A 15,600-nucleotide genomic window follows, 5' to 3' on the forward strand; every position below is an offset into this window, starting at 1 on the left:
TATCTTGATTTTACTTGAATAAAAATAATGGCTTTTTAGGTGAAAATCATTTGAATAATCGTTCAGCAGAGGCTGAAGACTCGTTCAGAAGATGCTGGACTGTTGAAGGAGTTTGAATGGCTGAAGGGAAAAGAATTCAAATGTATTTGAATTCATGCTGGTGGAGGCGATATATCGCCCCCTATAGGCGATATATCGCCTGGACCTTTGTTCCCGAGGCGACCGTGCATCGATTCGTGTTTTCCGTATCTACGTGCTGCGACATATCGCCCCCTATAGCTGCGATATATCGGCATACGCAGAATATTTAAACACGAATTTACACATTTTTAGCTAAGTTTGAATGGATTAAACAGCCTTGACTAAGCCCTCAACGTGCTCAAAGCTGCTGACTGACCCTATACATTCAAACTTTTACCCTTATTTAATTTAATCCTCAAAAATACTTAATCCTTAATTACCATTCAAAACATGTGCTTAAAATCCTATTGGTTGATGTCTAAACCTTATAATATAATAATATAATCCTTAATATCAGACACATTAATCAAACCTTAGGTTATACTTAATATTCTTAAACTATAGGTTAAACTTAGAAAATCTATAAGTACTACTATGAGTGTCCAAATAACTCTCGGTCTGAACCAAAAATCCAAAGTAACAATGATAACACTAAACATACTATAATACTACTAAACAATTAGCTAAGTAAAGTTCTTGGACTCTACAATTCTCCCCTACTAAAAAGAATTTCGTCCTCGAAATTTACTTACCAAATAACTCCGGATACCGGCTCTGCATGTCCTCTTCCAACTCCCACGTTGCCTCGCGTTCAGAACTATTGCTCCATAGGACTTTAACTATAGGAAAGCTCTTGGACCGTAACTGCTTCATCCCCCTATCTAGGATGCTAACCGGTCGTTCCTCGTAACTTAAGTCTTTCTGGAGTGCTATGGTATCGTACTTGAGGACGTGAGATGGGTCTGACACATACTTGCGTAACATCGAGATGTGGAAGACGTTGTGACTATCGGCTAGTGCTGGCGGTAGGGCTAGTCTATACGCAACTGGTCCCACTTTGTCCAATATCTCAAAAGGACCTAAGAATCGGGGACTGAGCTTGCCTTTCTTCCCGAACCGCTTGACACCCTTCATAGGAGATATCTTCAGGAAGACTTGATCTCCAACTTGGAACTCCACATCGCGTCTCTTGGTATCTGCATAGCTTTTCTGTCGGCTTTGAGCAGCAAGCATACGCTGTCTAATAAGCGTTACTGCTTCTTGAGCTTGCCTAACAGCTTCGGGCCCTAGAAGCTGCCTTTCTCCTACCTCGTCCCAGTGCAACGGTGATCGGCACCTTCTTCCATATAGCAACTCATAAGGTGCCATCTCGATCGTCGACTGGTAGCTATTGTTGTACGAGAACTCGATCAGCGGTAAGTACTTGTTCCACGATCCTCCGAAGTCAAGTACACATGCGCGTAGCATATCCTCTAAAATCTGAATCGTACGCTCTGACTGCCCATCTGTCTGAGGATGGAAAGCTGTACTAAGACTTAACTTAGTACCCATGGCTTGCTGTAAGCTTCTCCAAAATCTTGACGTAAACACTGATCCTCTATCTGATACTATCGTCTTGGGGATTCCATGCAATCGTACAATCTCTTGGATGTAGATGTCTGCATATTGGTCTGCCGTATAAGAAGTCTTAACAGGCAGAAAATGAGCCGACTTGGTTAGTCTATCTATGACTATCCAAGCAGAATCATGCTGCTTATTTGTCTTTGGCAGACCCGTCACGAAGTCCATGGCTATATCGTCCCACTTCCACTCCGGTATGCTAAGCGGTTGCAATAATCCTGCAGGCCGTTGATGCTCCGCCTTCACTTGCTGGCATACCAGACACTTAGATACATATTCCGCTATGTCCTTCTTCATCCCTGGCCACCAATAGACTGCCTTGATGTCATGAGTCATCTTGGTAGACCCTGGATGAACCGAGTATGGGGTGCTGTGCGCTTCTTCTAGGATCGTCTTCTTAATACTTTGATCGCCTGGCACGCATACCCGATCCTTATATCTCAATAAACCTTGACTGGATATTGAGAAATCTGTAGTCTTGCCTTCTCTGACTGCATCCATGTGCGTTGCTAGTGAATCATCATGTCTCTGACCATTCCGTATGTCTTCTAGCAGATTCGATTGGATAGACAAGTTAGCCAGCTTGCCTACAACCACTTCTATTCCGGCACTGATAAGCTCCTGCTGTAGTGGCTTTTCTATTCCGGATAAGGCTGCTAAGTTCCCATAACTTTTTCGGCTAAGTGCATCGGCAACTACGTTTGCCTTCCCCGGGTGGTATAGGATTTCGCAGTCGTAATCCTTTACTAATTCCAACCACCTGCGCTGCCTCATGTTGAGCTCCTTCTGCGTAAAGAAGTATTTTAAACTTTTGTGGTCCGTATAAATCTCGCACCGTTCTCCGTAGAGATAATGGCGCCAGATTTTTAACGCAAAGACCACCGCTGCCAACTCCATATCGTGAGTTGGATAGCGTTGTTCATACTCCTTTAACTGACGTGACGCGTAGGCTATCACCTTGTCATTTTGCATCAGTACGCATCCCAATCCTAACTTTGATGCATCACAGTAGACAACGAACTTGTTGTTGGGTGTTGGGACACTAAGTACTGGTGTTGAGCAAAGCTTATCCTTAAGCAACTGGAAGCTTTCCTCACACTTATCATTCCAGTTAAACTTTTGTTGCTTCCGGGTCAGGTTGGTGAGTGGAGTGGCTATTTTAGAAAAGCCCTCTACAAACTTTCTATAGTAACCTGCTAGCCCTAAGAAGCTTCTTACTTCCGACGCGTTCTTTGGTCTAGGCCAATCTTTCACGGCCTCTACCTTCGATGGATCTACTGCAACTCCGTCTTTCGATATGATGTGCCCGAGGAACGCCACTTGTGAGAGCCAAAACTCGCATTTCTTGAACTTCGCGTAGAGTTGGTGCTCCTTCAATCGCGTCAAAATTATCCTCAAGTGTTCCTCGTGCTCCACTTCATCCTTGGAGTAAATTAAAATGTCGTCGATGAACACAACGACGAATTTATCCAAGTAGTCCTTGAAGACCCTATTCATTAAGTCCATAAACGCGGCTGGCGCGTTAGTAAGACCAAAAGACATAACCAAGAACTCGTAATGTCCATAACGAGTCCTAAAGGCTGTCTTAGGAATATCTTCCCCCTTTACCTTGAGCTGATGATACCCGGACCGTAAATCGATCTTAGAGAATACAGTCGCGCCTCGGAGTTGATCAAACAAATCATCAATCCGAGGTAGCGGGTATTTGTTCTTAATCGTTACTTTATTCAGCTCACGGTAGTCTATGCACATGCGCATACTTCCGTCCTTCTTTTTCACGAATAGTACCGGAGCTCCCCATGGTGAATGGCTTGGCCTAATGAAACCCAAGTCTAGGAGTTCTTGTAGCTGCGTCTTTAACTCCTTGAGTTCCGTAGGTGCCATCCGGTATGGTGCCTTAGAGATAGGCTCGGTGCCCGGTACTAATTCTATCGTGAAGTCTATTTCTCTAGTTGGCGGCAATCCTGGCAAGTCATCGGGGAAAACTTCTGGAAATTCTTGTATGACTCGAACATCTCCAACTTTGAGTGATGTCTCCTTCTCCACATTCGTGATGTTGGCTAAGAATGCTTGACATCCTTTCTCCATCATTCTCTGAGCTTTGAGAGATGATACTAACGGTGTGCGTAGTCCTGAAGCTTGTCCCATGAAGCACAGTTTCTGGCCGTCAGGAGTATCGAATGTCACCTTCTTGCGTCTGCAGTCGATCGTTGCGCCATGCCGTGCTAGCCAATCCATGCCTAGTATGACGTCGAAGTCTTTGATCACCAGCTCTATCAGGTCTCCTTCTAGTTCCTTGTCCTCAATCTTGATTGGTACGCCTCGTACAATTCGTGATGATAGAACTACTTTGCCCGAAGGCAACTCGGTTGCAAACCTAGTTCTAAATCTTTCACTAGGTTTGTCTAGTTTATCTATCATTCCTAACGAAATATACGAATGGGTGGCTCCCGAATCAAATAATACATGACATAATTTATTAAGGATGGAAACCTGACCTGTGACCACCTTGTTGCTAGCATCCGCCTCTCCTTGGGTTAAGGCAAAAACCCGAGCAGGAACCATCTTTTCGTCCTTCTTTCCTTCCGGCTTTTGCTGAGGACAGTCTCTTTTACGATGCCCTTCTTGACCACAGTTGAAACACTCCTTGGTGTTGGCACGGCATTCTCCGGGGTGCTTCTTCTGACATTTGGCACATGGCGGGTATTCCACGTAGCCCGACCTATTTCCCCCATTACTTGGTCGTGCCCTTTTATTGTTGTCGGCTTGCTTGTTGTCAGGATGCCTTCTCTTCTGTCCGTTACCGTTGTTGTTGGACTGACTGTTGCTGGACTGATTGTTGTTCCGACTGGCCTGAGGTTGGCTCTGCTGCCTAGGTTCCGGCTTGCTGGCTTCTTCTTTGCTCACGTTGGCTTGCAACCTTTCTACTTCAATTGCCGTCTCAAGAACGTCGGCATATGAAGTGTTTCCCGGGTTTGCTAGTTTAACCCCCATCTCGATCTTCGGGCGAAGTCCTCTAACAAACTTGTTCACCCTTAGATAGTCGGTTGAAACCAACTCTGCTGCGAACTTCGCTAAGCGATCGAACTGACGAGCATATTCCGCCACTGTTAAATTCCCTTGCTTTAGATTGGTGAACTCCTCAACTCTCGTAGCAAGCACTGCTGAATTGTAGTACTTCTTGTGGAAGAGCTCCACAAATCGGGTCCACGTCATGGTGGCAGCATCGTGGGATTGCTGGACCAAGTCCCACCATATCCTGGCATCTTTCTTGAGCAAAGATGAGACGCAGGATATGCGGTCTGCATTACTAAGGTTCATGTGGACTAGGATCGGCTCCACATTCCTTAGCCATTCTTCTGCTTCAAAGGGGTCTGTAGTCCCTTCGAAGTTCGGAGCGTGCTGCTTGCGGAACCTCTCGTACACTGGCTCCATGTGCTGAACAGGATAAGGAGCATAGTTCGTCATAGGCCATCCCCCATACGGACCAACTTGTTGGGGTGCTGGGGCCATTGGCTGTGGCTGCGGCTGCGGCTGTGGCGGAGGCTGAGGCTGAGATTGAGCCTGTTGGCGTTGTTGCTGCAGAAGTTCCTCGACTTGCTGTCGTAGTCTGGCAATCTCTGCAGTGTTGTCAGCTGGCTGTGCCGGTGCGTTGCGGCGAGCAGTAACACGTACTCTCCTTCGGCGAACGGTAGGGACCGCATTGGTCGCTGGAACATCGTTGGAAGCGTTCCCGTTGGTGCGAGCAGATCTTCGGAGAGACATCGTAGCAGAGTTCTAACAGTTAAAAGAAACATGTTAGAACTTTTTCCTAATAGGCTCTAAGGCAAAAACTTATTCTAAAACAAACATATCTCGGACCTATTTATTATGACTTTTTATGAAAAATTATATAGGTCTTTATTTATTATTAGAGTGGGTTTCTATACTTAGAAAAACAAGTCATATTTATTTTCTAAGTGTGTTTCTAATCATCCTATATGACTTAATTCTCAGGCTCGAAACTTATCTTTGTTCCAAAGTTAACCATATTGAGGGAGGGCTGGGATCAGTAAAATCGTTCCCACTACTAAGGCCCCCTAACTCTCAACAAGGAAACCAGGTTCATTGATTCGTATCCACCCTCACCGAACTCAGTCATTATTCATTTTATTTAGTATTTATTATGATTGTGAAAAAAATTTCAAACTCACACATGATATTCAAATAGCATGTTTATTCATTTGGAAAACAATTTCACTTATTACAATCATAACATAAAAGTAAATAAAACAAATAAAAACTACTAATCTAAAAATCGGGATCTTCTACATCCGATCCGTCATCTAACATATCATCATCTATAGCCTCATAGTCATCATTATCATGAGCATCAAAATGCCCTCTAGGAAGGTTTGTGAGAATCCTATTCTTTTGCTCCTTGGTGAATTGAAATTCAAATTTTGCGGTGAACCTAACTAAGAGGAAATAGTATCTCATTGCTAATGGTGATTCATCCTCATCATTCATTTCTTCCCATATTTCTTCTAAGGCTGCTATTACAGGATGGAAATCTTTAAACAACCTAATCACTAATACATATTGTTCCGTTGATCTTAGCATTATTTGTTTAGCCTCTTGAAGGCCACCTATTGCTTGGTGAAACAAAAGCAACCTTCGAGTAATCCTTTCTAGGGCTCCTACGGTGTTTCTTGGCTCCCTTATTCTTTTTAAGGCCTTAATGGCTCGGATATCTTGGTAGGTTAAAGCTCCATTCATTTTTAACTGAAACATAAACACTAAAGTTGTTAGCTATACACATAGACAAAGTAACTTGTAACTTGTAACTTAAACACTTACTTGGCGGTCCGATTCGGAGCTTTGAGCATGTGTATCGAGGAGAACTTCATGCGAAGGAACCGTTTGCTCTGATACCAACTGTAATGACCCACTAATCTAGACTAATTGGACCATTATCGAAACTATACATAAAACTTACATTTTTACGAAAATACCATAATTTATTGAGTAACTTGAAAATAAGAGTTATTTACAAAGAAACAGAATACTAAGAAGGATTTTGGGATCCCATTGTCTTTAAAACAAAATAAGATTTAAAATAAAAGACATTACATAATAATGCGGAAAATACATGTAAAACCAAAAAAAACATAAAAGGAGACTACATCCTCGAATCGATAACGCTCGGCCCCTTGACTCCATTCATCATCGATACACATTCTCCAAGCGTCACGAATCTTTCCGCCTCTAAACTTATTTTCCTGCACATAAACAGAAAGGAGTGAGCCTAATGCCCAGTAAGGAAAATCTAACACAAAGTCACATACATAATTTCATAAGAAAACATAAAGACTTAACATAATACATATAACATACACTTATTATAATGGCCATTATTACTTGGGGTCCCATAGACTAAACAAGCATATGCCCATGGGGTTAATGGGGTCCTACTAGCTAAGTAGGTCATATGCCCATAACCCATTTGGGGTCTTGTTAGTCATATGGGTCATATGCCCAAGCCTACATACACATATACATATCATAACACTTTTAATAACATAAACATATAGATAACATAAGCACATAACATATTAATTCTAGCCTATTTTCCTTACCAAAGTTACCGGGACAAAATGGACTGAGTTAGGACTTTTGGAACACTCCTAAAACCACAATGAACAAGGGTGAGTCTAAAGAAAGGAGATGAAATGAAAGAGAATAGGAAGACTAAACCATTAAACGAAAATATGCTTACCACCACTTAAGTGCTTAAGAACTTGGATTCCCTAACCAAAAATAAGAATAAGGTTAGGGGACTGAGTAGAAGGTTTTGAGAAAAGAAATAACATAGAATACAGAAAGGACTAGAGTTTTGGGTTTACCTCAAAGATTGCAAGATCAATCTAACATCCACCGAAATACTATAGCACTCACTTACTTCCCAAGTGTTTGATAAGCTTATGATGTTTAAGCTTATAGTTTTTCCCCAAACCAAGTGTTTACACTCTCTCACTCACTTAACACTAGCAGCCTCTGAACTTAGAGCAAATGGTGAATAATGGCTGGGTACTAGGTCCTATTTATAGAGTTTGGGAATGAAAATATCTTGATTTTACTTGAATAAAAATAATGGCTTTTTAGGTGAAAATCATTTGAATAATCGTTCAGCAGAGGCTGAAGACTCGTTCAGAAGATGCTGGACTGTTGAAGGAGTTTGAATGGCTGAAGGGAAAAGAATTCAAATGTATTTGAATTCATGCTGGTGGAGGCGATATATCGCCCCCTATAGGCGATATATCGCCTGGACCTTTGTTCCCGAGGCGACCGTGCATCGATTCGTGTTTTCCGTATCTACGTGCTGCGACATATCGCCCCCTATAGCTGCGATATATCGGCATACGCAGAATATTTAAACACGAATTTACACATTTTTAGCTAAGTTTGAATGGATTAAACAGCCTTGACTAAGCCCTCAACGTGCTCAAAGCTGCTGACTGACCCTATACATTCAAACTTTTACCCTTATTTAATTTAATCCTCAAAAATACTTAATCCTTAATTACCATTCAAAACATGTGCTTAAAATCCTATTGGTTGATGTCTAAACCTTATAATATAATAATATAATCCTTAATATCAGACACATTAATCAAACCTTAGGTTATACTTAATATTCTTAAACTATAGGTTAAACTTAGAAAATCTATAAGTACTACTATGAGTGTCCAAATAACTCTCGGTCTGAACCAAAAATCCAAAGTAACAATGATAACACTAAACATACTATAATACTACTAAACAATTAGCTAAGTAAAGTTCTTGGACTCTACATCCACACAAGAAACACGGTCAAGGTTAGCATCAAGAATCGCCATATGCTTCAACTTTTGACCAATGGCTTTTTTATGGCGTTGATGTACTTCTTTATTCCACTTTTGTAACTTTTTCCCTACAGCGCCCACACTTTCAACCACTTTCAACAGGGGATCCGCACTCGTAGCTTTCCATTAAGAAGTAATGATGTTTTCGCACTCAAACTCAGAAGCCCAAGCATTTTCATAATGAAATCTAGAACGAAAGAGCAGCTTACTGTCCGCTAAACGACGATTTGTGGCCAAAGCAATAGGCCTATGGTCGGAACCCCGAAAAGTAAGATGAGAAATATGCGAATCTGGGAAATAGTTCATCCAAGCCGAGTTGCAAACAAAACGATCCAACCTTTCTTGGACAAAAGAAGAATCTCGATGTTTATTAACCCAAGTGTATTTAGGGCCCACGAACCCCATATCACTCAGAAAACAATCATCCAAAGCTGTCCTAAAATTATTCATCAAGAATTGAGGCCGAGGGGGACCCCCATCCTTATCATTTTGAACCAAAATCTCATTCCAGTCACCACCACAAACCCAAGGATAAGAATTATTGTAAGCAATGCGACGCAATAAAGTCCAAAAATCATGTCGCAAAGAGGCATCAGGCTGCCCATAAATCCCAGTAAACCTCCAAGGAGTGACCCCTGAAATAGAAACTAAGACATCAATGTGTCCTCTTGAAAAAGAAAGAAGAGTAACATCAATATCCTCCAACCAAAAGAGACAAAGTCCACCACTTCTCCCAACTTTTTCAACTACTAGTTTACCAGTGAAACCCAAACGAACTCGTAAAAACTCCATTTGAGCAACAGTGCCAAGTGTCTCAGAAAGAAATAAAATGTTCGGATTGACTTCCCGAACATTGGCATGGAGTGCTCGGAACGTCCTATCATTGCCCACGCCTTGGACGTTCCACGCCAACACATTCATAATGAGAGGCGGCCCTGCTTCATAGGCACCGCCAAGTCAAGAGAAGTCACCCCGCCATCATTGTTCATCTTGACGGGTGACCCAAGAGAACCAACGCAAGTTTTCGGCTCAACAACCTCCGAACCAACACCATGAACACCCTCCGTCACTTCAGCCAGAGGAACCAGACCCGAGTCAACAGCAACCCGCACCAGCCCAACACCACCACGAGCCCTCCGTTTTGCCATTTTGAAAGAAGAACTAGACGGAGCAAACCCGACAACGCCCATAATTTTTTTCCGTCCCTTCCCCTTCGATGCGTGACTTGAGTCCCTACACTCCTTTGCCTTCCCCTTAATCCTTTGTTTCCCTTTAGGATCAACCCCGTGGTCCTTCGATTCTGGCAGAAGGCGGCGTTTGACACCCAGCACCGGAGGCCGCAGGCCACACTTGGCCTTGAAGCCGTCGTCGAGAGAAGAAGATGGCAAAGCTTGCAATGATGAAGCATGCATGGATGGAGGAGAAGCAATATCAGTCCCATGCACCTTCACGTGGCTGGTAAAAAGAGGCACGTGAGCAGAAGCCTCTGTAGTCTTAGATTGAAGAGTTGGCCCAACAGAATCTGGCCCAATATCACCAGACCAAGCATTCCCAAAAATGCCATTTTTAGCACTATTGTTACCCGAAATGGACATAGAAACTTCCCCAATATTTTTTGATGCACAAGGTGTGCTTAACTCCCCAAGGATAGGTAAATTAATACCTAAAGTCAAGGGTTGACTCAAATTAGAAAGGGAAACTTTTTCAGTAATAAATGGGGAGTTGTCATTTTTCCCATCACAAGAAATATGCAACTTCTCATTTATTTGAGAATCAATATTAGCCACCAAATTAGGAATGTCATTGACCACAGCCAAATTGTTTCTCTTTTGAGCACCCTCGGCCCCAGAAGACAGAGAAGGAAGAGAAAGGCCGGCACCCCGATTCACACCAGCAACTTTCCAAGTCGGGCTTGACTTGACTTCAGGCCTGATCGAAGCCACACCACCGCTTGCCGCCCTCCGATTCACAGAACCTTTTATCAAACCAGATGGGCCGCCTTTCTCCTTTCCAACCGCATGAGGTAACTTCCCAGCATCCAAACGAGACCTCTTAGATGAAGCATGCAGTCGCTGGACTGGATTCGCACGAATAAAATCACCGTACTTCCACTTATGGCCACGCGGAATCGAAGCCGGCAACGAAGCACATTCCCGCAAAGGGTGTCCGATAATACCACAACAAAAACAAATATCGGGGAGACGTTCATACTTTAGAGGAAACTTAGCCTTTTCCTCACCCTTGATCAAACTAACTTTCATAAGTTTAGGAAGTGGCTTCGTGATATCGATACCGACCCGGACACGTAAGAATTTTCCCAAACAATCCGTAGACGAAATCTCATCAACATCCATGACCGGGCCAAGAAGACGCCCTAGTTCCCTTCCCATATCCACGTTCATGCAAGAAATAGGGACAAGATGAATTTGAACCCAAAACTTGACTCTATCAAAGGCCAAGGAGAGATAATCACCTACTCCCGTAGGGACTTCCAAGGCCAATAGTTGATGTTCCAACAACCAAGGTCCACCGCCAAAGACCTTCCGCTTATCTTTGAGATCCAAAAATCTAAACAGAAATACATTATTTCCCACGACCTTGACTGTCACCGACCCATTAATTTTCCAAAAAACCTCAATACATTGCGTCATGTGCTCTCCCGAGACAACTTTGGTGGAGATCAACTTACCCACCAAGGTTCGAGCAACACTATCTTGTCCAACGTCGACGAAAGCCGCCTCAAGATCACCCTCGATGATCTCATCGTCGCTGTCATCGCAGTCCAAAGAATCATTCAAAGCCGCCCATTCATCACGATCCATGACGAATACAAGCCACCTCAATAGCCACACCTCAAATCTCTAAAAAATAGACAAGGAACGGTCACCGGCGACCACACCTAACAACACGGTCAATTTGAGAATTGTTTTTTTAATAAGCTCTTCTTTAAGAAGCTACAAAAGCTACAAATCTGTTTAGAAAAATCTAGAGTAATAAAGAATTTTCTTTTAAAACTAGAAAAAAGAATAAACACTTAATAAATGTAGACATAATTAAATTAGTATATAAATAGAATCTTCAGCTTTTGAATTTCAAGCACTCAAACAAATTGGGAAACCAAAATCACAATCCACGATTTCTCTCCCTCTCTCTCCGATATTGACGATCTTGTAGAGGCCAATAACTTCCATTTTTTCTGATGCAATGCTTTGGTCCAGTAGTGAGACCTCCATTTTTTCTGGTGTAGTGCTTTGCTCCAGTCGAGATCCTACATCTTTTCCGGTGTAATGCTTTGCTCCAGCCGAGATTCTCCATTGACATTCCTTTGGGTGTTTCTCTTTGATCTAAACTATAAAGCTAATTAAAAGTTAAAATTATATTATTGTTGGAGTATGATTTGATCTAAACTATGAATTATATTATCTGAATTTTATCTATATTGATCTACATTTGCTTAATTTCAAATCTATGTTGTTTGATGTTTGTACTATCCGCACTTCTCAGGTATATATTGTTTCATTTTTTTCTTTCTCTTTTGCTCTATTTTGGTTACCTGGTAATTGCAAGCGATGTTGTTATGACTTAGCTTAACAAATTAACCTAGTACCGGTATTGTTAGTTGATCAAATGAAAAAGAAATCTCGTAGTGAAAAAAGCAACTTGGAACTTGGTTATTTGTCTTTTTTGGCTTAATGGAATAACCTAGTACCTACATTGTTAGTTGATATAATATGCTTAGCCTTAATTGATTTTGGCAAAAAGAAACATGGTAGTGAAAAAAGTAATTCGAAACTTAGTTCTTTGTTATTTTAGCTTAACAAAGTAATCTGGTACATGCATTATTAGTTGATCAAATATGCTCAACATTTAATTTTGGCAAAAAAAAAAAAATGGTAGTGAAAAAAGTAATTTGGAACTTAGTTATTTTTCTCTTTTAGCATAACGAAGTAACTTGATATATACTTTCATTGTTTGTTGATCAAATATGCCAGCCTTAATTGATTTTTGGGCAAAAAGAAATATAATAGTGAAAAAAGTAACTTGAAACTTGATTCTTTGTCTTTTTAAGCTTAACGAAGTAACGTGATACCTACATTGTTAGTTGATCAAATATACTCAGCCTTAATTGATTTTGGCAAAATAAAACATGGTAGTGAAAAAAGTAACTTGAAACTTGATTATTTGCCTTTTTTTTAGTTGAATGAAGTAGCCTGATACATACAATTTTCTCTATGTTTCAGTTAATGGATTTCATCAAAGCACTAATTCATGAGGAAGGATAAACTTGCAAAATATCAACCGATGGAGAAGCCACACAAGAAAAGAAAAAAAAAATGGGAGAAGAAGGAAATGAGGGGAAAATGTAAAGAGTAGTATTGATGTGTTGTCCTTTTGTTTTCCATTTTTTTTTTAGAAAAATCAAGATTTTTTTTTAGTTAAAAAGTTATACATATAATGAATGACATTACAAAAATACTCAAATAAATAATACAATATCATTAACAATAAAGTAATAACTAAAAAATAGAATTATTTGAAAAAAATATAAAAATATGGAAACAATTTCCCACAAAATTACCTTACATTAGAAAAAACAAGCCATAAATTAAGAAAAATCCTAATATCCATATTTATGAAGCTATAAAAAAATCCAAGCAAATTGGAAACCCAACTAGCTATAAAAGTATTTTTGGAGCTTCAAAAGCTCAAAAGTAACTTCTACAAACCCAATCAACCAGTCTCTTGAAATAAAAAATCTATATAAACTTATTTAAAATTGATTAAATTAAATATAAACGTGTAATTTGCCAAAATTCTTAATCGTTTTACAGTGAACGACATAGGCGACTCATGTGGATTGAGCCCATGGAATGTGAGTTGGGCTAGGCTTTAGATTTTGGGCTTCTTTTGTTGAGAAATGTGCATATGTTTTTTAACAATATTTTATGAAATAAATAATTAAAATAAATTTTTGCATGTATTGATTATTTATTATTATTAGAATAATATTATATGAATATTAGAAAATTCACAAATTCTTTATTGTAACTACAATCTTGTATTGGTACGAGAAAATTAAGATTGTAGGGAACGAATTTAAATAGTTCGTAGTAAAACAATTTCTTATGGAATCTTTAGAATAAATACTGCAAGTATGGTTCAGTAGTATTATGAATACATGTAATCTAGATCCGGATTGCTGATGTAGTTAGACATCTTAGTGGAGGTACTTTGTATAAAGTGATTATACATGAATGTGACCCAATATGGTATTAACACTTTACTAATACCATTTATATTATAAGTATTAATTAAATATATCAATAAGATGATCATATACATATTGATCTTAAACATGAAGTTATTTTGAACTGCTGTCTATGTCATATAGGTTCTTTGATTCACTCGTTATGGTTTGTCAAAATGATCAGGTTGAAAATTTTTTGGGAACTCATTGATGTAAATGACTAGGGACATAATATACAGATATGAAATCTATACCTTTCCGAGAGGATTTGAATAATGGTTCTCTTAAGGGTTGACTTTTGGAACTGAAATGTTATTGAGCTCAAATTAATAAATTAATTTATGAATTAACCTTCGCTAGTAAAGTTAATGGTACTTAAGGAAACAAGCTATAATTAAAGAGGTAAAACGGTATCATATACCTACTTTAATTATGAACCATTAATAGATGATTTAATTATATGTAGTGATTAAATCGATGGATGCCTTTTATATTTAAAAGTACTCAATAAATAAATGTATATAATTACAAGAGTTCAATCTCATATTTTTAGCGGAATAGTATTGAGATTAATAAATCGAGGCTATTATATTAAAGAGTTTTAATTAATAATCTAAATTTATTGGAGCTTGAAATTATAGGTCCATAGGTCATCGAGATGACTCTATCAATACTATTCAAGGGAATAGTTGAAAATGAGAAATATCAGGGAAATGACATATTTGAATTTTTTTTTGTTATTTAGGGTCAAATATGTAATTGAGACAAATTAATTAATTTACATATTAATTTTTGAAATCAATAATTTAATTAATGTAATTTTTTAAAATGACTTTAAAATTAAAATTGGTATTTTCGAAAATACTATTTTAATAAGAGTAATTGGTAAAGATGACCTCTTTTTGTTAAGTCATTTTGCATTTTGGCTTGATTTTGATAATTTTTTTACAAAATGACCTCAGTCTAAAATTTCGACCAGCTGTTTGAAAAATTTTGACTAGCTATCTGGAGTGTTGGAGGCCATTTTGCAAAAAATTATCAAAGCTAGGCCATAGTGCAAAATGACTTTTAAAAAATATGCCATTTTCCCAAAGGACCCTTTAAATAATGTGAAAAGATATTTATAATATTTCAAATTGAATTTGAATTTGAATTTGAAATGAGATTTATTCTTTAATTAATATGATAAGATAAGTTATTAGGTTTATATATTTTTGAATAAATAATTATTAGATAATAATTAAATTAAAGTGTTTGAAACATATACCTAAAATCAAGGATATGTTACATGCCAACTATAGTGCATGCATTATGATGTCCAAGATTGCATCTTGGATATTTATTTTATTTATTTAATTATTCATTTAATAATTATTTTATAGTTTGAATTTTGAATATAATCAATTCTTTTATAAATCTATCAGATAAAAAAATTGTTTTCATAGAAAAGAAAAAGATACAATCAAGTGATAGAATATTCTAGAAAGAAAATTCTAAGCTTTTCACAAAGAGAGTAAAATATATCATATTATTTTCTTATCCCCGAAAAACTATCTCAGACCTGAAATTCCAAGATCTCATGAGTTGAGAACATCTTGTGAATAAGAGATATTCTCATAACTCTACGTGCCCACACACATCTTGAGGTGTAGATATACATCTTGGAAGATAGTGGTATGAGTATTTTAGAGGCTGCTTTGGATTGGATGTTCGTAGGAGTTACTAAAAGATAACAAGGATTCTTGATTGGTCTACAACTGGTAAATCCTCATATTTTTCTATCTCAATGATTAATGTTTTGCATATTAATGGATCAAGTTATTTAAA

At 38.7% G+C, this 15,600-nt stretch overlaps 1 protein-coding gene across 1 annotated transcript; it reads right to left on the reverse strand.

Moving 5' to 3' along the window:
* Positions 1-8,651: 8,651 nt before the first annotated feature.
* On the reverse strand, positions 8,652-9,446 carry LOC133814706 (uncharacterized). The gene has a single exon (XM_062247634.1). The coding sequence runs from the start codon at positions 9,444-9,446 to the stop codon at positions 8,652-8,654; it is 795 nt and encodes a 264-aa protein (XP_062103618.1).
* Positions 9,447-15,600: the final 6,154 nt, after the last annotated feature.

The sequence above is a fragment of the Humulus lupulus genome, chromosome 2, assembly GCF_963169125.1.
Source record: "Humulus lupulus chromosome 2, drHumLupu1.1, whole genome shotgun sequence".
Classification (NCBI taxonomy): domain Eukaryota; kingdom Viridiplantae; phylum Streptophyta; class Magnoliopsida; order Rosales; family Cannabaceae; genus Humulus; species Humulus lupulus.